Below are 24,341 nucleotides of genomic sequence, written 5' to 3' on the forward strand. Positions count from 1 at the left end.
CAGTATTCAGTCTGTATTTTATCTCAGGAGTGGGAGCCAAAACCAGGTGAGGAACAATCATAGAAAAGGTATAATAGAAACAAGTGCACCAATTCTACATTATCACCCACACCTGATTTTAGCTCCCACTCCTGAGAAATACTGACCGAATACTGATAGTGGAGCAGTGGCCTTATACCTCCAGAAGAGGAGACAGAGAGACTAATTGCCAAGGAAAGTAAAACGAATCCCAAACTGTTCTTTAACTATATAAACAGTAAAAGGATTAAAACTGATGGAGTTGGCCCATTGAAAAATAACCTGGGTAAAATCATAGAGGGCGATGAGGGTAAAGCAAACCTACTCAATAGCTTCTTCTCCACTGTTTTCGCAAAAGAAAACAATGTATCGGAGGAAATGCAGAGTGATAAAGTAAACCCTCCGCTAAATATCACCCACCTAACCCAGGAGGAAGTTCAGAAACGCCTAAATAATATCAAAATAGACAAGTCACCAGGCCCAGATGGCATACACCCCCGGGTACTAAAAGAATTAAGTAATGTGATAGACAGACCGCTGTATCTTATAGTCAAGCACTCTTTATGGACAGGGACTGTCCCACTAGACTGGCGCCAAGCAAATATGGTACCAATATTCAAAAAGGGGTCTAAAAGAGACCCTGGGAACTATAGACCAGTAAGCTTAACGTCTGTTGTGGGTAAATTGTTTGAAGGATTTCTTAGAGATGCTATTGTAGAATATCTTAATGATAATAACTGTCTAACTCCATGTCAACATGGATTCATGAGGGATCGCTCCTGCCAAACAAACCTGATGGCCTTCTACGAGGAGGTGAGCTCACAGCTGGACCGGGGAGAGTCAGTGGATGTTGTATACCTTGACTTCTCCAAAGCGTTTGATACCGTGCCACACAAAAGGTTGGTATATAAAATGAGAATGCTTGGTCTGGGGGATAATGTGTGCAAGTGGGTAAATAGCTGGCTGATTGATAGAAAGCAGAGGGTGGTTATCAATGGAGTAAGCTCAGGGGGTGTCAGGGTTACTAGCGGGGTGCCTCAAGGGTCTGTCTTGGGCCCTATATTATTTAATATATTTATTAATGATCTAGTGGAAGGGTTGCATAGTAAAATAGCAATATTTGCAGATGATACTAAACTTTGTAAAGTAGTTATTACAGATGAGGATAGGGCACAGCTACAGGAGGATTTAGATAAATTGGGGAGTTGGGCCAAAAAATGGCAAATGGGGTTCAATGCCGATAAATGTAAGGTCATGCACATCGGAAAGAAAAACAACAGTCACCCATACATACAGTTATATGAAAAAGTTTGGGCACCCCTATTAATCTTAAGCTTATTGTTTTATAAAAATTGGTGTTTTTGCAACAGCTATTTCAGTTTGATATATGTAATAACTGTTGGACACAGTAATGTTTCTGCCTTGAAATGAGGTTTATTGTACTAACAGAAAATGTGCAATCTCCATTCAAACAAAATTTGACAGGTGCATAAGTATGGGCACCTCACCAGAAAAGTGACATTAATATTTAGTAGATCCTCCTTTTGCAAAAATAACAGCCTCTAGTCGCTTCCTGTAGCTTTTAATGAGTTCCTGGATCCTGGATGAAGGTATTTTTGACCATTCCTCTTTACAAAACAATTCCAGTTCAGTTAAGTTTGATGGTCGCCGAGCATGGACAGCCCTCATCAAATGATCCCACAGATGTTCAATGATATTCAGGTCTGAGGACTGGGATGGCCATTCCAGAACATTGTAATTGTTCCTCTGCATGAATGCCTGAGTAGATTTGGAGCGGTGTTTTGGATCATTGTCTTGCTGAAAGATCCATCCCCTGCGTAACTTCAACTTTATCACTGATTCTTGAACATTATTGTCAAGAATCTGCTGATACTGAGTGGAATCCATGCGTCCCTCAACTTTAACAAGATTCCCGGTGCCGGCATTGGCCACACAGCCCCAAAGCATGATGGAACCTCCACCAAATTTTACTGTGGGTAGCAAATGTTTTTCTTGGAATGCTGTGGTTTTTTGCCACCATGCATAACGCCTTTTTGTATGACCAAACAACTCAATCTTGGTTTCATCAGTCCACAGGACCTTCTTCCAAAAAGAAATTGGCTTCTCCAAATGTGCTTTTGCATACCTCAGCCGACTCTGTTTGTGGCGTGCTTGCAGAAACGGCTTCTTTCGCATCACTCTCCCATACAACTTTTCCTTGTGCAAAGTGCGTTGTATAGTTGACCGATGCACAGTGACACCATCTGCAGCAAGTTGATGCTGCAGCTCTCTGGAGGTGGTCTGAGGATTGTCCTTGACTGATCTCACCATTCTTCTTCTCTGCCTTTCTGATGTTTTTCTTGGCCTGCCACTTTTGGCCTTAACAAGAACTGTCCCTGTGTTCTTCCATTTCCTTACTATGTTCCTCACAGTGGAAAAGGACAGGTTAAATCTCTGAGACAACTTTTTGTATCCTTCCCCTGAACAACTATGTTGAATAATCTTTGTTTTCAGATCATTTGACAGTTGTTTTGAGGAGATCATGATGCCACTCTTCAGAGGAGATTCAAACAGGAGAACAACTTGCAAGTGGCCACTTTAAGTAGCCTTTCTCATGATTGCATACACCTGGCTATGAAGTTCAAAGCTCAATGAGGTTACAAAACCCAAAAAAGTGCTTTAGTAAGTCAGTAAAAAGTAGGTAGGAGTATTTAAAACAAGAAAATGATAAGGGTGCCCATACTTATGCACCTGTCAAATTTTGTTTGAATGCAGATTGCACATTTTCTGTTAGTACAATAAACCTCATTTCAAGGCAGAACATTACTGTGTCCAACAGTTATTACATATATCAAACTGAAATAGCTGTTGCAAAAACACCAATTTTTATAAAACATTAAGCTTAAGATTAATAGGGGTGCCCAAACTTTTTCATATAACTGTATTAAATGGGAAACCGTTGGGGAAATCTGACATGGAGAAGGACCTGGGCGTCTTGGTTAACAGCAAATTAAATTGGAGTGCCCAGTGTCAGGCAGCAGCTGCGGAGGCAAATAGAGTCATGGCATGCATCAGAAGAGGAATAGGGGCATATGATGAGAACATTGTTCTTCCTCTGTATAAAGCGCTGGTAAGGCCGCACTTAGAATATTGTGCACAGTTCTGGGCTCCGGGGCTCAGGAAAGACATATTGGAGCTAGAGAGGATACAAAGGAGGGCGACTAAGGTAATAAAGGGAATGGAGGGACTAGAATACCCAGAGAGGTTGTCAAAATTAGGCCTATTTACATTGGAAAAGAGAAGGCTTAGGGGAGACCTCATAAACATGTATAAATACATCAGGGGGCAGTACAGAGATCTCTCCCATGACCTGTTTATAGCAAGGATGGTGACAAAGACGAGGGGGCACACTATGCGTCTGGAGGAAAGGAGGTTCCTGCACCAGCATAGAAGGGGATTCTTTACGGTCAGAGCCGTGAGACTCTGGAACTCTCTGGGAGAGGAAGTGGTGATGTCCAACTCACTTAATGAGTTCGAGAGGCCTGGACGCCTTTCTTATGAACAATAAAATTACATCTTATGCTTAGTGATAGTTAATTAATCCAGGGATTTAATCTGACTGTCAGATTGGAGTCGGGAAGTGAATTTTTCCTCAATGATGTAAATTGGCCTATACCGCATGTTTTTTTTTTGCCTTCCCCTGGATCAACGCTGCGGAATAGCTGCAGTGCACAAGAAATAGGCTGAACTGGATGGACGCTTGTCTTTTTTCGGCCTTATAAACTATGTAACTGACCCCCAAGCATAGGGGCACAAAAGAGAGGTCTACAGTGTAAAAAGCAAACACTCTGGCATCCTGGGCGAGTGTCCTCCGGTGGGAGGTAACTGGATTATTTGTACTTGCATGGAAAGCCACAGGTTATTCTTCAGCCACCAGGTACTGGCAAGTAAGTCGATAAGAAAATTTGATGAATGCTACAAACAGTACTTTTTGTGCTGTTTCTTTTCATTCAGAGTTTTGTATTTTTACCTAATTTTATTGTCTTGGAATCTGATTAAAATTGCAGGATGAAATAGGGAATAAAACAGGGTAAATTTCATGGTGACAAGCTTTTCACGCTCTCAATCAAATATGTTTTACAAGAAATGTAGCCAGGAAGCCTCTAAGTGCCCTAACTGGTAAAGGACAGATGAAACATTTCTCAATATCCAGAAGATGCTCACGTTCTGCGGCCCTCTTCCATTAAACATGTTCCCTGGTGACTAGCTAATAGGCTGTTGTCACTGGAAGAAGCACTTGGTAAATTGCTCATGGACTGAAGCTTTGCATGGTGCCTATTGAATCAATTAGCATCCGCGCATTATTGACGTCTGTGGTCCTCCAGGGTGAGGGTAGTGGCAAAGGTCTCATGAAGCAGGCTCAGCACTAGAGAGCCATAGGCACTGTGTGCTGCGGTATGTTACCTCTGCATGGTGCCACACACAGAACGCTTCTGGAACACTGGGTCATGGAGCATTCTATTTACTCTCTGCTGCATCCAAATCGAACAGTTAACTCGAACAAGCAAAAATGCAAACAATACTAAGACAAACTTAGTATATTAGAATAAAAAATTGGATATTAACACACTTATTAATATTACTCTTAACTACAAGCATAAAAAACAAACCTATGTAGCCGACAGTTAGAACAATATTTAAGCAGAAAAATAAGTGAAACTGACAGTGGTGAAGTTCACACATGGTATGTGACTCAGATATATGGGCGAGGTGGGTGAGATCCCTCCACTTACTGTTATCTCCTGTTTATTTTGAAACATGCTCTCATATATTTGTGTGAACGTGACCTCTGTCAGTTTGCACATAATCTAGATGTCCGTTTGATACTATATATGAACTTGACCACTGTCAGTTTCACTTATTTTTATGCTTAATTATTGATTCTAATCATTAACTAAATAGGTTTGGATTTTTTTGCCTGTAGTTATGGGTAATATTGGTAAGGGTGTTTAATATACATTTCTGTATTCTAATATATTAAAAGTTATGATTTAATATTGCTCACATTTTTGCTATTTCGATTTGTACGGGTGAGTTTTGGAGAAAATAGATTTTGGGCCACCTATCCCCAAATCTCTTATTGCTTGATTGCTAACAGTTAAATCTACCACAAGCATCAATATTGAAATCGGAAACACAGTAGAGCCCCATAATCTTCTATGACCATAGTCTCATAGCCCACAAAACACAAAGGTTATACACAATTGTAATATGGGTGTATATGAAGGAGTTGACAAAAGTGGAGGATCTTTGGTCAGTTCTATTTACTTATGACAGAATAAAATGCATGCAAAGAGGGAGTACAAAGAAATTGCAATTTTCAGTATCTGACAAGATGCCACTATTTTAGCATTGTTGACAATTCTTTACACCAGGAGGATTGCAGCTCCAAAGGTGGTAGAAATTAAACTGCTGAAGCAGAATCACTGCTGTCAATGGTAACACAAACTCCTCTAAATCAATCCAGTCATTTATCAAGCGTAATATGATTGATCATTGATGAGTAATATAGACCTAGCTAGGATAAGATCACTAGGGCTCATTTTACCGCTCCAAGAAATGGTCCAGGAACGCGTCATTCTACATGGATGTGGCAAACCAGACCCATTCATGCTCTCAGTAATCTTTACTTGTATATGACATAGCTGTAGAAAAAAGGACTTAGACTGTACAACCAATACATTGAGCTATTGTGGTGCTGTGACCTGGAGCTTTGGGGGCTTTGCAGCCTGAGGGCAGTGGCGCATCTGGGTCACTACTGCTGCTGCTCAGATATCGCTTTTGTGGTGGTTGCCGCACCTTTAAGATATGGGACCCACTAACGTTCACCGTGATGTAATCGTTTGGCTGGGTTATGGGCTAATGTTGGTAATTTAGTGAGGTTTTTAATATTTCAGTTCCCTTAGATTCGAAGAAATGTTTACAGAGATATGTGTGAGACCTCAAAAGGTCCGCAGTGACACGGCAGTGGGCAGGCAACAGAGGTGGTCTGATCACCGGTTCAACTTTTCCACTACCATATAGTCTACAGGAGTTCAAGGTTGCCCTTTGGCTCATCCATAAGTAAATAAAAGCTGAAATTACCAATTCAAAAAAAATTCACTTCATGCAACGCATTTCCACCACCATCAGTTAAGAGTGGGTGGTCAAAAATGCATCAGACATGTTTTGCTGTCTTGTCATTTTGATGTTTTAAATGGATATCTGAAGTAAAGATTTTTTCATCGGAAATTTCAGATATTTTTTCCTTATGGATCTTCCACACCTTAGTCAGGCTTCGGAGCCATGTTTATATGCACATGATAGCTCCAGTCATCATACAATCACACTCCTTTTTTTTCCATTTAGAAACATAAAAACTAAATCTAAGTCATTAAACCACCCTGTGTAGGAGCAATGACTCCGAAAAGTAATACAGCCGTGTTACAAATGACCACATAACAGTTACTTCGCAACACAAAGATCACCTTGAAATAGATACACTGCAACACAAGTCTGAAGCTGTAAGGACATCTCTTGTGTGATAACAAGACTTTAAGAGGCGTAATATAAAATGCATGGAGCTTGAAAAACCAGAACATGTCCTAAATGACACCCAAGGTATGTGGCCTTATAGTAATAGAAAAAGCAGCTACTGAATGATCATACAAATGTGACTGAGATAGAGGATTGTATATCACCACTCTGCTGGAATCCGCTTTACCCTAAAGTTCCTTAAAGGCCAGTCCATTCCTCTGGTGCAAATGAGATTATAGATCTGAAGCCTCTGTCACTCCAGCTCTATTCTCCCGCCCAGTATCGCCTCCTCCTGCTTGACTGACAGTCTGTATGCTGTGTGACTTTGACCAAAGGAACAGTCAGTCAAGCAGGAGGCGGCGGTGCAAGGCAGGTAATAGAGCTGGAGTGACAGAGGCTTCAGATCTACAGCTTTTTTTGCATACCAATTCAAATGCAGATTTCTCACTACCGGAGGAATGGACTGGCCATGTAACAATTCATTTTATACCTTTACAGGCTCATCAGGTAGAGAGGAGAGCTAAAGCAATGGTTCATGTGAAACTCATTGGCTTCCACTGCACTCTGGTGTTACATTAAAAAGAGTTATTTGCAGAATCATAAATGGCTGAAATTGCAAAGTGCTTATAAAAACAAGCTACTATGCAATTTACTCATTATTAAAAATCTTGTCGGCCATCAGGAATGGAGTGATTTTCATTCAATTGTTCACTGCTTTTTGCCAAAGTTAGCAGCAATCACTGCAGTCTAGCAGCAGGAGCTGATCTCTTCAGCAAGGAGCGCAAGGCTTACAGGGTCTTTTCAATAGAGCTTGTAAGTACTGCTTCTCCAATACGGCAGAACCAAAGCAGCCTCAGCTTGTAGCATCAAAGTGTACCGTTGATGCCAGCCGGGTCGATGATGCCATTGATCGGAATTGTCAATCAAGCAGACGCACAGGAGCAAGAAGCTGGGAGGCAGGAGACAAGTGCTCTATGGAAAATTGATGTTGAGAGGGGTAATGCCAGTTAAAAAAAAAGATTTCCCACTGGACTCCCATAATCATTAGAATGGGTGTTTAATTTCTCCCTTCCCTCTAGTTCAATGTTCAAAGTCAGGAGCAATCGAATACAGAGCTGGTTGTGCAAGTACACGGCTACTCCATTAAACATTAATGGCAGTGACAAAGATACTGGAGTACTGGTGTGGGATCCTTACTGACCCAACAGTTTTCATCATAGCTTTCATTTTAAACCGGGATATCCCCAGAAAGCCTTGAAGTGAGATACAAATGATGTTGGCAGTAACCAGCTGTATTGAGGCTACTTTTTGCAATACATTAATGTATATATTACTGAACTGAATATTACATATGAAAACCTTTTTCCTTTACTTGACAAAATTCGCATTCTTTGCTATAATAGGCAGTGTTTAGTAGCCCCACTGTGTAAAATGCATTGCTTTATTAGTTTGTTTCCGTCTTAGTAAGTCAGAAGGGATTCTCTGTTGTCATCTTCCGAAGAGCCCAACAGAACATGACTAATGTGATTTGATATAAAAGGAGCATTTATCATCTGCACTGAATCAAGTTGGAAATATCTTAAAATGTTCAATTTAGGCCAATGAAACCGATAAAATAAAGCAATCGAGCAGTTTTTTTTAACGATGGCAGTAGTAGTTTTTGTAATGATGGCAATCTTACCATAGCAAAGCCAACATCTGCTTTCTTTAATGCCGGCCCATCATTGGTCCCATCACCAGTTACGGCTACCACTTGCCTTTGCTCACAGACAGTGCTGTCAATTATACCTGGAGGTAAAGATATATGTCATCAGAGCAAGAAGGGCGACAGACTTAGAGTAACTGCATGTACATGGTAGAAAAATGATCACTTAAAGAGGATATTGTAGTTGTTCTCTGCAGGGAGCAATCACGATTCATAGGAATAAAACATGAGAACTACGCAAGCGAACACTGGGAAAGTCAGACCATTATGTCTTACCTTTCACTAATGTGTGCTTATCAGTTGGAGACGATCTAGCAAGTACACGAAGCTTAGGCCAAATTTTGTCTATTCGCTCTTGCTCAATCTGTTACATGAAAAAGTATTTGCCAATAAAATGAAATACAAATGGTCAAAAGAGGGAGAAACAAAAAAACAAAACAAAAAAACAAAATCAAAAAAACACTTACTTCTCCTTTTTCATTCCGTATTCGCCGGTTGAATTCTTTTCCTTCTACACACAGAAAATCCTCTCCGGGGTGAAGAATTCCACATTTTGTGGCAATAGCACGGGCTGTGTTAATGTTGTCCCCTGTAACCATACGCACTGTAATACCTGCACGCTGGCATTTTCTAATAGCATCCGGTACCTAGCAAAAGAGGGAGAAACCACTTGTAAAAATCATTGGAAGCCCACATCCTCAAACAATTCAGCCTTCAATCAGTGATGTTACCATCACAATATGTATGGTCATAAATTAGATATTAGAGATTTCGCCTCCAGTACCTCTGGCCTGACGGGGTCTTCAATCCCTACAACGGCGAGACAGGTGAGTCCACTCAAAATCTCATTTTCATTTTCCCATTCAGGCTCATGCTCTCCTGCAGGAAAATCCCTATACGCCAAACAAATTGTTCTCAGGCCCTCAGATGCCATTGGCTCAATCACTTGTTTAACCATATCATCTCGATCTCTCGGTCTGAAGACTTTGGCTTCACCATTTGCACTGAGAATTTTGAAGCACCTAAAAAGGGAAAATGAAAAGAAAGTTACTTTACAATCAGCATAATATGTAAAATATATACCGTATTTTTCGGACCATAAGACGCACTTTTTTCCTCCAAAATTTTGGAGGAAAATGGGGGGTGCGTCTTATGGTCCGAATGTTGGGGGGGTGTATATTTGTGTGTGGTGTGGGGGAAGCGGTAGCGGTGGAGGAGCGGGGCACAGGAGGCAGCAGCTGCCTGCTGCAGCCTACACGGTCGCCGCTGCTAAAGAAAATGAATATTCACGGCTCCCCATGGGGCGTGGGGAGCACTGAATGTTCATGCTCCTTAATAGCGGTATACAGTGTAGTCACGCTGCGGCTGCTGCTGGCTATCTCCTGTGCCCGCTGCTAAAGGACATGAATATTCAACCTCTCTCCACGCCCATGGGCGTAGGGAGGGGGTGAATATTCATGCCCTTTAATGAGCGGGCCGGCTATGAAGAAGAGTGAAGTCACTGCTCCCCGCGCACACAGACCCGGCGTGGGGAGCAGTGACTTCCGGCAGCTGATCTCTCCATGTGAGCAGCGCATGGCAGTGACGTCATGCGCGGCTCACATGGAGAGATCAGTGCGGGCAGACAGGACGCAGCGCTGGAGGAGAGAAGAGAGGTGAGTAGGAGTGTTTATTTTTTTTTTTAATGTGCAGCCTGATGAGGATGAGGGGTGCCATGCATACCAGGACAGGGATGAGGGGTGCCATGCATACCAGGACAGGGATGAGGGGTGCCATGCATACCAGGACAGGGATGAGGGGTGCCATGCATACCAGGACAGGGATGAGGGGTGCCATGCATACCAGGACAGGGATGAGGGGTGCCATGCATACCAGGACAGGGATGAGGGGTGCCATGCATACCAGGATAAGGATGAGGGGTGCCATGCATACCAGGATGGAGGGATGCCGGGCATACCAGGATGGAGACCACATATAAAAGAAAGGGGGGCGGCATATATACCAGGATGGGGGATATTGTCAGAATTGGGGGACATTACCCCTATACCAGTGTCAGCAGAAGACCCCCCCTCCCCCTTAAAAGTGCATCATGACCACATTTTTTGCTTACATTTTTATTTTTTTTATTTTCCTCCTCTAAAACCTATATGCGTCTTATGGTCCGGTGCGTCTTATAGTCCGAAAAATACGGGTATGTCCCAGACAAGTCAGGACATAGTTAAAGACGTTCATGCATTATTATTAAGGTGGAAACATCACTTAATTACTGACAAGAAATTGCTTTCTGATAGAGAAATACAATATGTTCACTGCAAGTAATAGGGACTCCGTTTCCACTATACACTTGTGACATTCATGGTGTCATTAATCATCTCCAGACAGGTGCATTACTCACAACCACCATGCTCTCAGACCTTGCTGTATGACTGCAGCCATTTCAGGCTGGAAGTGGCTGTGGTAGGAGGGTTTAATTCTAAGGACTAGACATGAAGGGTCTGAGTCATCATTTGCCATTTATTGCAGTTAACTACCTTTTTTTGTCTTCTGGTGCTTGTGGATTTTTTTTTTTTTGCACCAAATTCTTCAAAATGGTGCAAGCAGTTTATTAATTTGGCACAAAATCAAAAATGCTCATTTGTCTTTAAAGGATTTATGAGATTTTGGTGCTAAAAAGTCACAAACCTTCTGCATAGGTGCAGTACCCTACTGGTGTGCAAAATCTGTATGTTTTTCGCGCACACAGACTGATGTGCGATATTTTACAGAATTGTGGGGCTTCTTTACTCTAGAAAGATACAGAAGAAAGTAAAAAGATAAAAAAGGAAATTGCGAATTTGTGCCATTTTGATGAATTTTTTTGAAAAAAAAAAATCTACAAAGACCACCGCAAAAATAATCTCCCGTATCCTTGACATAAAGGTCTTGTGAAGACCAGAAATTATGTTTCCCACACCTCTGTACGCTCCTCACGCAATAGTCTCCATGATTTCACCTGAGCATCCCCCATACTCCGGAACACACTCTCTCAGCATACTAGTTTGCCTTCCACAATTGAAACATTCAGATGCAACCTGAAAACCATTTCTTCATGAAGACTTACAACCTACAATAGCCCCGCTGCTACCTCAATACCACCTGAACTGATCGTTAACCTACTGTTTCCTTGTAGATTCAAAGTGTGTGAGAGCAGGTCTTCTCCCCCTCTTTACCAGTCTGTCACTATTTATTGTACTTGTATTCTATATATGTAATATTTTATGTATGTAAACCCTCTTCACATGTAAAGCACCCTTGTAATAATGGTACTTTAAAACATTATTATTTATACTTAAAGGGGTTTTCAGAGATCTTGAAAAATGTGTCCTAACATAGGCAAAGCAATATAATAACTAAAGAACCTATAGCCACCCCTTATTTCCCCTGCTGCTCCTCAAGGTCCTTTATTTACTTGGCAGCAGTAATGTCCTGTGTAACCAGTGTCCTTAGCGGTCTTATGCATACACTGCCGAGGCCAGTGATTCATGGCAGAAGTCAGGTGTATAGAAGCCATGTATTTGCAGCAGCCAACTAAATAAAAGATCATCAGGGAGCAGAAAAGTGGCAGGGGATATAATGGATGAATACAGGTTGAGTAATATGGCATTCTTGGTTCTATTCGAGCTCCTGTTAGGGGTGTCAAGATGAAAGACTCTGCCAGCTAGTACACACAAAACAGAGTAAAACAGGGGAGGTTTTAGACTATTTGAACAGGTTTAAGTTAGGCGCTCAGAATATGCAGATTTGATTTTGGAGTATGGGGGTAATATTAAATGTCTAGTGGTAATGGTAACAACTCCTTATGTGCATGGGTTAGTAGATACAGATGGATAAACAATGATCGCAATAGGGTCTTATCTGTGTTAAAAAGGAAAAGAAAAAGCAGAATGTGCTCACTTTGTGGGGTTTTGAAAGTCACAACCCCTATGCTAGCTGAAGAAGATGGCTGCTGCAGATCCACAATATGGAGTAACATGCAAGACTGGAAGTGAGTGGATAGAAATTCACGCTGCCAATGGTCCATGATGTATTAGGAGACTGAAAAGGTTTGAATACAGTTTTTATTCGTCAATGCGTTATGAAGTACATATACAGGAGCATCTCACTAAATTAGAATATCATCAAAAAGTTTAATTTTTTCAGCTCTTCAATATAAAAAGTGAAATATATATAGAGTTGTTACAAACAGGGTGATCTATTTCAAGTGTTTATTTCTGTTAATGTTAATGATTATGGCTTACAGCCAATGAAAACACAAAAGTCATTATCTCAGTAAATTAGAATACTTTATAACAGCTTGAAAAATGTTTAACTCCGAAATGTTGGCCTACTGAAATGTATGTTCAGTAAATGCACTGAATACTTTGTCGAGGCTCCTTTTGCATCAATTACTGCATCAACGTGGTGTGGCATGGAGGCGATCAGCCTGTGGCACTGCTGAGGTGTTATGGAAGCCCAGGTTGCTTTGATAGCAGCTTTCAGCTCGTCAGCATTGTTGGGTCTGGTGTCTCTCATCTTCCTCTTGACAATATCCCATAGATTCTCTATGGGGTTAAGGTCAGGCGAGTTTGCTGGCCAATCAAGCACAGTGATACTGCTGTTTTTAAACCAGGTATTGGTACTTTTGGCAGTGTGGACAGGTGCCAAGTCCTGCTGGAGAATGAAATTTCCATCTCCAAAAGCTTGTCGGCAGAGGAAAGCATGAAGTGCTCTAAAATTTCCTGGTAGACGGCTGCGCTGACTTTGATCTTGATAAAACACAGTGGACCTACACCAGCAGATGACATGTCTCCTCAAACCATCACTGATTGTGGAAACTTCACACTAGACCTCAAGCAGCTTGGATTGTGGCCTCTCTGCTCTTCCTCCGGACTCTGGGACCTTGATTTCCAAATGAAGATTGGAACTCTGGGACCTTGTGGAGTGTGTCAATAACTGCCTTCTGGACATCTGTCAAGTCAGCAGTCTTTCCCATGATTGTGGAGCCTACTGAGTACAGCCCACAGACTAAGGAAACTTTTTAAACGCTTAGGAAGCCTTTGCAGGTGTTTTTTGTTAATTATTTTAATTTACTGAGATAATGACTTCAGTGTTTTCATTGGCTGTAAGCCATAATCATCAACATTAACAGAAAAACACTTGAAATAGATCACTATGTTTGTAATGACTATATAATATATGAATTTCACTTTTTGTATTAAAGAACTGAAATAAATTAATTTTTTGATATTCTAATTTAGTGAGATGCACCTGTACTTCTTCAGGACAAACCAAAATAATAAAGATTATTATTATTAGGAACTCGTTGACTAATAAAATCCACATTCAAACCTTTTCAGTCTCCTAATGCAGTTTACTTTACTTCAATACTGAACCTTTTCATCACATTAATGTGAATGATATATCAGTTCTCTGTCTTCCAGATACAGGCAATACTAAATGCTTCTAAATTTCCTTCAATATGGTCATCACGCTCCCAATGATCTTCATGCTCAGATATGACCTGCTTACAAACATTGGAGCCAATTTAGCTTTGCCACCTGAAAGTGAACACTAGAAATTCCGGTTGATACGAAAGTTAATATGCTCCAAAGAATGGTGTGAAATCCCTTCAGAGAATACAGAAAAAATAGGTTCCTCTGTGATATATATAGGGACCATTATTAAGTTAGTATTCCCATGGCCCCAGTGATACCAAACTCTTCTACAATATTGTTTGCAGTCCGCAAAGCAGTCCAATAATTGAAAGTTATGGAAAAGTAAGCTGGTGCCAGGTCTATCCTATTCTTGATAGGTGGCCACATGCTTTTACCATTGAAGGAGAATAACTGACATGGACTCTACTTCTGTTGGGATGCACAGCCTTCCTAGCATTTTTCCTTTAGGCATTGAAAAATATGCTGGATCAATGCCATCTTGAGGATCGACAGTCATACAATAAGTAGACCAGGGGTTCATAACCTGCAGTCTGGAGGACACATGGGGCCAGTGATGCCATTCTATGAGGCTCCCAAATATATGGACAGAAAAATTTTTGTCTGACAAGTTAACTATACATGATCAGCCACACAGAAAAGTAGTGGCAAGCAGCAGAGATGCATGAACTGGCAAGTACCAATGGTGTAGATAGCTCTGGAAGCATTAGGAGAATAGGGTTTCTAAACCCATTTGGCACTCCAGAACAGAGTATGTGAATTAGACAAGTGGCCGTGTCTGTGGCACATTCCACCGTAGTTTATGGGAGTTCTGAATCGTTAAGAAGCAAAAAAACAAAAAACAAACCCATGATCTAGTATAGAGAGACATGTGCATGCATCACCTCTTGCCCTTTACAACTTGTGCACAGATTTTTACTGCAAATCCACATAAAAAAAATGCTTCAAATAATTTTTGAATAAGCTCATTAGGTCTTACTGCGAAATGTTCAAAATTACGTGAAAAAAAACAATACTATAGGAGCTTTTCCCATTAATACCTGTCAGAAACATACTCAAACCGTATTTGATGTGGTTTTTTAAATGGATTTAGTAGCAGAATCTATTTTTAAATCCTCGTAAAAAAATTCAGTGTGAACGTACCATTAGAATGCTGATTTTTGGAGGCAAGAGTCCTATAAGTAGAATTTGTACATGTCAGACGTTTATGGCATATACTTTCGATATGCCACAAATGTCACTGAATGTAATACCCCTTTAATGTTTGGTGGGGCTCTCCAGATTGGTACAGTATGACAATGTGGTCCACAGACCAAAAAAGGTTGAGCACCCCTGATGTAGACAATCTATTGCTATGATCCAAATGAATTGGAATGGGGGTTATTCACTCTATCAATGAATTTTTTAGCAAAAATTGGCCAAAACAATAAATCAAAATAAATTCAATGGATCCAGCCAAATTGGAATACTTAGGTCATTGTCTGTCGATGTATGTGAACATCAAAAAATAAAAAGCTATATAGGCACAAACTTTTACTAAAGCTGAAAATAGGGCAATTTTTGGGCACTAACTGCTATTGTGGACAGTGGGTTCCAGATTACCATTATCTGGTCGCTTCTCTACAGAAATTATTACAGGGATATAAATCATCCAAAACATGTGCAGCAAATTAATTTACACCTCAAATGATACAAGCTGTTTATACCATCAAATAAGCTTTGTTAAAACAGATTTTGACTACCAGACTATGACAAACCTTTCTAATTATTTAGTGCTGAGAAACATGCCACTGGTGTTCTTGGTCAGCATTTCTGTGGCAACCACCAACCAGTTTATTATAGTTACACATTAGACATTGTAGCAAAAGCTCCCCCTGGATGTCTGAGTGCAGCATGCTACAAAAGACAGCTGATCTCATCTGGGGCAGGCCAATACTGCCCAACAAGTTAGAAAATTTACTTAAAAAAATACATATTAGGATTGTTAATGTCTGTGTTGTGAAGTGTCTATCTAATCTAGTTGTTACCTCTGAATTCAGCAATCCAAGGCTGCAATGTACCGTATTTTTCGGACTATAAGACGCACCCCAAATTTTGGGGTGGAAAATAGGAAAAAAAATATTTTTTATAAGATGGGGGTCCGTCTTATAGTCTGAATAGGTATCTTACCTGGGGGCGTTGGAGCGAGGGTCACAGGAGGCAGGGTCCTTCAGGAAGCCGGCGGAAGTTGGGCCGGGTCCTGTGGTGGGGCCTGGGCCTGTGATGGGGCCTGGGCTGCTGTCCGGTGGCTGCGGCTGTGCAACTGAGTGGTGCGGCTTTCTGGTGGCCGCGGCCATCTTCATGAAGCTGTGATCCACAGAAAAATGTCCGCCCGAGCTCCCAGACGGCGCATGTGCCGGCTAGGGCGGCCATTTTCCAGTAGATCACTGTGCACCCACTGCCGCTCTGCCACGACGCCGCAGCGCTGCACATCCACTCTGCCTAGCCGCCGCACAGCCGCTCTGCCTCGACGCCGCGCCCACCGCCGCTCTGCTGCATTTGTCCTGCCGCATCCACCATCGAAAGTATGTGGTATGGTTCAGACCATAAAGACGCACCCCCCCCATTTTCCTCCTAAATTTGGGGGAAAAAAAGTGCGTCTTATGGTCAGAAAAATACAGCACTTAAACCTGCCACATTGTTGCTTTACACATACTTACTGCCTAAACTCATGAGCCAATATACAAGATCACAACCTGAACCCATGGGCCAACAAACATTACTGCTTTAACTAATGAGCTAACAAATGACATTGTAGGTTCTAAATAATTTAGTGATCGAGAATATATAACTGGCGGAGAAAGGCTCTTGATGGACCTATATTTTTTCAACCTACATAACCCATGAGCTAACAGACGTTACTGCCTCAATCCATGAGCCAATATACAAGATTACAACCTCAACGCGTAGGCCAGCAGAAGTTACTGTCGCTACCCCTGAACCAACAGGTAATATTACAACCTCAACCCAACAGACAATATAATATCCTCGTCAAATGAGCCTACATACATTAATACCTCAACCCATGAGCCAACAGACTAGAATATTACAGTCTAAATCCATTGGCCTACAGACATTAATACCTCAACGTATGGACCTACATACAAGATTACTGCCTCAACCCATGGACCTACATACAACATTTCTACCTGAACCCTCGGGACTACATACATAACTTCCACAACCCATGGACCTACATGCATTACTTCCTCAACCAACATTGCTGCCTCAACCCATAAGCCAACAGACAATGTTACTAACCTCAACCGACAAGCGAACATACAATATTACTACCTCAACGGATAAGAAAATATGCAATATCTCTACTTCAACCCACGAGTCAACATTTCTACCGTGACATGATTGTACTGGCATAATAATGGAAAATACACTGCCTCAGAATGATTTTCAGGGTCCCTGTTCCACACGTAACCCATCTACAAAAGAATACTGGGATAGTGGTATCTTTTCATGGAACAAATGGTGTCACTCTATTAGACTCAAGTAGCTGAAGTGACAGCACTATGTGTAGCACTTAAGTTGGCAGATGATTACCAAGTTAACCCCTTCTCGCCAAAGCAAGTTTTCACATTTTCTGAAAACGTCAAATCTGACCAGTCACTTTATGTGGCGAATGCTTCTACATATCGCAGTGATTGTGAGACTTTTGTGACACTGTACTTTGATGGTAAATTTAGGGTAACAGGATTTGTGAAAATATCTAAAATTTGATGAAAATTAAAAAAAATTCACAATTTTCAAAAATTAAAGTGGTGTGTCCTCTAAACAGATATACATACGATCCTTATACCATACAAAACAGTTGATAAAAAAATGTTTACCACATGTCTACTTTACATCAGCATCATTTTTTTCAAACAGATTTTTACAAGAAAGAACCTATAAATGTGACTCATGGTCAATATAAAATAAGCATTTATTGAAGAATTCATAAAAACACGAAGAACAATAATACAAACGAGGAAAAAAGTAAACAGAAAAATGGGCATCTGAGGGTAGGTAGAAGCATAGATCAATAAATAAACCATGTATAGGAACACAGTGACCCAGGTCAGCTTGAAGTAAAAATACATATGGAGACCATCATTTAAGTAAAGTGCAAAGTGCATCAAAGATGTCCCAAGTGGGTAAATACTTAGACTACATAGAAAGGGGGTCAGTAAGTTAATAGGTAAGACAGCTGATACAGGGGTCAAAGGTACTAGAAGAAAGACAAAGATATCAAATGAGCTACCTGGAAGTCCCTCAGAGTCCACACACTTTATTCAATAAGGGATATCTGGTCATCAATTATTTTTTTTTGGATTTATTTAGATTTTTACAAGAGTTAATAGTTTAGCAGCAATTTCATTTTTCACGAGTTACAAAATCTTTTTTTTAAAGGACTAATTGACTTTTAAAGTGACTTAGAGGGTACCTATGTGTCAGAAAATCCTATTTTAAAACTGCACCCATCAAGATATTCACAATAGCATTCAGAAAGTTTGTTAACCTTTTAGGTGCTCCACAGGATAAAGAAAAAGTGAAAGATTTTACTGAAATTTTGCTTTATCCCCAAATTATACCATGCAATTTATTGTGCAATTTCTTTTGAGTACAGCGATACCCATACGTGGTCAGAAACTACAGTTTGGGCACATGGCAAAGCTCGGAAGGAGTGCTATTTGACTATAGAAGGTCAAAATTGGCTGGAATAGATAGCACTTTTCCCTCAATAAAAATGAAAACTTTTTTTGTAGGGATCCAATGTACTATTCTTGAGAAGTAGAGTATAAAAACCACATGTAAATCAGGCTGGAAGAGCAATGGGGGTGTGTGAATGCATTTGGAAGAAACAGCTTAAGCCCAATGATGCACCCACAACGCATTTATAGCCTGGTTTGAACATGGCTTCTACAGTATTTTTCTCCAGACTGGTTCATTCGATCCCTTCACAAAGATATAATTTTCATTGGGGGGATAACCGCCTATACAGCATTATCACTACTTCTACATGTTAACGCACACTGACAGGTTCTCTGTAAAAATGTCCAGACTCTACTTTTACGTAAAAAGCATCAGTCACCAGGTCAAAAGGTTTTTTTTTTTTTATCTTATTTTATTCTTACTGCGTCCCTTGATATTAAGTAGTGTTTTTTTTTTCGATCTGCCATCTACGTCAAGAGATATTTTGCTTTTTAATTAGTGCCAATTTTCACAGTCTTTTTTAGTGACGCGCGCAAGTGCTCGGTACTAGAGTTTGCCTAGGGTGCTCGAGTGACATGTTAGAGTCCCCAAGGCTGCATGTTTCACAGCTGCTAGCCACAAAACATGCAGGGATTGCCTGAAAAACATGGGCAATCCCTGCATATATTGTGGCTGTCCAACAGCTGCGAAAAATGCAGCTGCAGGTACTCGAACATGTCACTCGAGCACCCGCGATACTCTGTGCTTACCCGAGCACCCTAGGGAAACTCGAGTAACGATCACCTGCGTTCATCACTAGTCTTTTTCCAAACAGCTGACAGGATTCTCTGGGGGCTTCTCTTTAGGCTGCTCTGCATTACAACTTTAAGTAATACCCCCTCGTAAAGACTATAAACAGTAGCACCAAAGAGAAAAGGCATAAATTTCTGGCACAATATGGTGGATTTAAAAAACAAAGTAAAACAGAATAATCAGGGGCACAGTGGAATTAAAAAAAAAAAAAAACTGGATTTCCTTTGATCTGGTGACAGGTCCTCCTTTAAGCCAACATATTCGCAATTAGAACGTTTATTCTAACTAAATTCAATTTCTCATTCCACATGGTGACAACTAAAAATCTGTGCACTTACTTTTTGAGGACAATCTCAGAGGCACCCTTGCTGAACATTCGGTAACTGCCATCATTATTTTTTAATACTGTGCTCATAGATTTTCTCACAGAATTAAAAGTATACACTTTAAATAAGGTTTCCTCAGGAATCTCATTTCTGACATCTTGGTAATCCCGCTTTAGATCCAAAAGAAATCCCAGCAAGGCACATTCAGTTTTGTTCCCGACATGGCGTGGCAGGCCACCTTCTCTTTCAGGAGGCTAGGGAAAGGATTTTAGTATCACACATTAGACAGGGAAATAAGGCTACTGCATTTAAGATTTCACCATCACATTAAAAGGGAATCTGTCAGCAGGTTTTTGCGATTTAATTTGGGACATGCATGATCAGGGATGTGGAGTTGGACTCAGAGTCAGTATAAAATGGACCAACTCCTAAAATATATATAATAAATTGGGTACAGTAGTTCAATGCAGTTTGTGGGGAATATTTTTTCCTAAGAATCTGGGAAAGTTAAGAAATTTCCTATAAATATCTGTCCTATTCCTGATCTAAGGGTCTAGACTTTTAGCTGAGATGAATCTGTGCTACAGTAAATGTATCACTTAAACATGAGGGAGTCTGAGTCATGAAAATTGAGGAGTCTGTGTCGGAGGTTTGGCTTACCGACTCCACAGCCCTGTGCATGATGTAGGGGCAAAGACCCCGATTCCAGCAATGTGTAACTTACTAAGGTGTGTTTCAATAAAATCACTATTTTATCACTCGGCGATTGCTAGCGAACGAAAGGTCTTGCGTCATGTAGTCCTCCTGCTGTGTAACCCTGCCCCATCCACTGGCTGGCAGCTTTCTGTGTACAGAAAGCTGACTATCAGCGGTGTGGGCGGGTTATATAGGGCTCAGCATTTAGAGAACTGCTAGATCTGCAGCAGATAAAACAGTGATTTTATATAAAAAAAAGATAGCATGCAGACTAGCAAATGACATCACTGGAATCAGGGTCTCTGCCCTAATATCATGCTGCTCTCAGATTACACAGCAAAGACCTGCTGACAAATTCCCTACAACTATCCAATGTAGTGATTGAAGAAGCTCCAATATGTGCAGTGTTACACTTTATAAAAGCCCATGACACATTTGGTTACAATGGACTCGTTACACATGCACCAGCTAGGACATTTTCCACTCCCTTTGACTTCAGTAATGATAAAGTGTGAAGTTATTTCGATTTGTAGAGATACATGCTCCTGGAATGATAATGCTAACGTTAAAAGTAGCAACACTATTGTCCTTGGATGAATACAGCCTAGAAGCGAAACTCTACATTATGTGTGTCAAGAAGAGAAAGAAGCAATTTCGTCTTGTAAAGTACAGTAGGTATAGTTACCAAGATTTTTGATGTGTAAGCACAGTTGACAGAAATCCCGGTTATAAGGAGGTGCAGCACATTCTCGGTGATGGACTCTGCGTCCGGAATCTTTCTGTAATGTTTCTCACTCATATAAGCCTGGACCACAGTCATTCTGTTCATGGTTAACGTTCCAGTTTTATCTGAACAGATTGCAGTAGCGTTTCCCATGGTTTCACAGGCATCCAGATGCCTAACCAAGTTATTGTCTTTCATCATTTTCTACAAAAGAAAAAAGGACAAACAATGTACGTTCTCAAGTCACTGGTTCACAATGACATTCATGTGTGATTGCTACATCAGTAACTTGTCACTAAGCCCTCTTAACAGTGGGGCCTGAAGTTTGGGCACTAAAACTAGAAAAGCGCAAAAATACCATCATTCTGAACAGGAGCCATCACTTCTAATATGCCGAGGTCATGCTCGACTGTATGCATACAATTCTGCTATCTATTCCATCCACCTTTCATAGAGGACAATGGCCACCGTGGCAGAGTTTGTGCTTCCTCTAGCTTCAGTATGTGAATACTGTATCCATCATTGCTAATGTCATTTCCTCTTAATTTACAGGATCCAAAAGCTAAAAGGGAGTAGGATCCCTTGAAAAAAATGCCATATCAAAAGTCCTTAAAGGATGGCTGTTTTGTAAAATTAAAAAACCCACTATCAATTTTTGCTCGCTCTTATGGTGCCACTGCTATTCTGTAAAGCTGACAGTGTAATCCATTTTACAGATAAAGACCCCGATTAATCATGGTGTTCTGACGCAAGACACCTTCAAATGTCGCAGAATTTCTGTGTAACAAGAGGTTGCACAAACATTTTGCAACAGCAAATTCATCCCAGTTTTGGGCAGCAGAGCCAAAATAGCTGGGAAGGATACAGGGCATATCAACGCCTGCCTGATAAATTCATTACAAGTGGGGCATTCCCTACACCAGAAATGTTACTCCAATCTCTTTCTAGCAAAGCGTGTGCCTTTTAGTGATTCGGCACATCTAATTCCTGCATGCCCATCATTAAGAATGTCATATGATCAAAGTGGGCAAGGCAACACCCACCCGACATATTGATGAAAAGTGGTGTACATTACACATACGTTGCACCTCTTTATGAATATGGCACATTTATTCCACACATGATTAAGACTAGTGCACAAAATGCCAGTCTTATTTAATCAGGGCCTAAGGCTAAGTGCCCACGATGCAGAAATGCTGCAGATTTTTTCTGCTTCTCCCTGGCAGGAAAAACACATGCGGATTTTACATGCATTGTTCCAGCCAGGTAGAAGAGTTTGTCAAGAGTTTTCACATGCGGGTTATCAAGCGCTTTTCCAAGCGATTTTAGCATCACTTGGAAAAGTGCTTGACAACTTGGTCATACTATATAAATCCATGCAACCGGCATGGATTTATATAGTGTGACCAAGTTAATAGTTAAAAAAACAAAACGAAAAATAAACATTATACTTGTCCTCCGATGGCCCCCAGTCTCTTGTAAGGCTCGCAATGGTCTAAAAGGACCTTCCATGACGTCATTTGGTCATGTGACAGGTCACGCGACCGGTGACGTCAGCGGTCGCGTGACCTGTCACATGACTAAATTATGTCATGGAAGGTCCTTTTAGACCATCGCGAGCCTTACAAGAGACTGGACGCATCGTACGGGAGACCGGGGGCCATTGGAAGGCAAGTATAATGTTTATTTTTTATTTTAAATTATTATTATTTTTTTTTTACAGGTACAGTCTCCTCTCCTCCAGACCAGGGTACCATCCGCACACTGAATCGCTTAATATCCGCATGTGCACTTGTAGTCATGCGGATATTAAGCGATTCAATGCAAGTCAATGGCGGCAATTATACTGCATGTCCGCAAAATTAATGGACATGCTGCGTATTTTTCTGCAATGTTAATCCGCAGCGGAAATTTCCGCAGCATGTGCACACCACATACGGATCATCATTGGGGACCATGGGGCACGTATTACCAAGCGTTTAAGCTTTTTCGCTGCAGAAATTCCGGCAAAAATGCTTGAAAAACGCATAGTGGGCATGCAGCTTTACTCTTCTTCTCTACAGAGGCTGTGCTCCAATCCTGACCAGCAGGGAAGAAAAAACACCGCCTGATCTGCAGGTTAACCTTTCACACACACGTCACATATCCAGTTCCCATGTATTGAGTGAGCTCAGTCAGCTTCATACCCAACAGATGCCGGCTATGTTACCCAGTCGGCATCTTCCTCTAAGGCCACGGCCCCACTATCAGTATTTGGTCAGTATTTTTTCTCAGGAGTAGGAGCCAAAACCAGGTGAGGAACAATCGGAGAAAAGGTATAATAGAAACAAGTCACCAATTCCGCATTTAAAAAATACTAACCGAATACTGACCAAATACTGATAGTGGGGCTGTGGCCTAACAGTTGACACTGGAGCTAGCTCTGATCACCGCTGTTTGACAATTTAAATCCTGCGGTCAATCACGAATAGCAACATTTAAATTGCAGTGTGCACCTGTTCTAAAAATCGCAGGATTGCGTTTTTTCTTTTCCTCTAGTCTCCACACTTCCGTAAAAAAAAAAAAAAAAAAAATACAATAAAAAAACAACGTATGGATGGCGACACAAACCTATTTTTTCCCCTCTAGAAATTTATGAATTTTCACCATAAGAGGGAAAAAAAATTATACAAATTTAGTATTGTTGTATTCGTACTGACCTAGAAATGTTGCCAGGTCATTTTTTCTAACAAAAAGAACATCGGAAGAAAAAAAAAAAAATCAAAAAACAATGATAATCATGTTTTTACCATTTTACCGCACTTGAATTTACTTCTGTTTTGCATTATATTATATAGTAAAATTGAGTAAAAGTGTCAAAATTACAACTCCTCTCACAAAGAGCAAACCCTCACCTGACTGTCGACAAAACATAATAAAACAAGTTATGATTCTAATATGAAGGTGTGGAAAAAATGACTGCGCAAAAAATGAAAAATCGAAGGTCAATAAGGTGTGAGACAGCTAGCTTGAAAAGAGTGACTGAGCACATGTGACCACCAGCACTCAACTCATTATGTTCACATTGCTACAACGTTAAACATTACCTGGTACTATACGGTCTATAGTAGTGTGCAAAACTTTAGGCAGGTGTAAAAATAAATGCAAAGTAGGAATGCTTTAAAAAAATAGAAGTTAGAATAGTTTACTTTTTTTATCAATTCCAAAAATGCAAATTAACACTTATTTTTAAAAGCATTTTTCTTTGCAACATTTTTCCACACCTGACTAAACTTAAAAGTTAAATG

The 24,341-nt window shown here is 40.7% G+C and overlaps 1 protein-coding gene across 5 annotated transcripts in view; it reads right to left on the reverse strand.

The window, feature by feature from the left end:
• The window catches only part of ATP2B1 (ATPase plasma membrane Ca2+ transporting 1), a 179,190-nt gene that overhangs the window by 16,450 nt on the left and 138,399 nt on the right, over positions 1-24,341 (reverse strand). For all 5 annotated transcript variants that reach the window (XM_073651644.1, XM_073651643.1, XM_073651646.1 and 2 more), the window contains exons 10-15: positions 21,016-21,258; positions 19,647-19,888; positions 9,084-9,321; positions 8,767-8,946; positions 8,576-8,663; positions 8,276-8,382 (exon numbers count right to left, since the gene is read on the reverse strand). In XM_073651644.1, the coding sequence (XP_073507745.1) occupies positions 8,276-8,382; positions 8,576-8,663; positions 8,767-8,946; positions 9,084-9,321; positions 19,647-19,888; positions 21,016-21,258 (1,098 nt within the window). The remainder of the gene's footprint in view (positions 1-8,275; positions 8,383-8,575; positions 8,664-8,766; positions 8,947-9,083; positions 9,322-19,646; positions 19,889-21,015; positions 21,259-24,341) is intronic.

Source organism: Phyllobates terribilis, unplaced genomic scaffold (assembly GCF_046119375.1).
Source record: "Phyllobates terribilis strain yellow unplaced genomic scaffold, ASM4611937v1 Scaffold_11__3_contigs__length_659146591, whole genome shotgun sequence".
In the NCBI taxonomy this organism is placed as follows: domain Eukaryota; kingdom Metazoa; phylum Chordata; class Amphibia; order Anura; family Dendrobatidae; genus Phyllobates; species Phyllobates terribilis.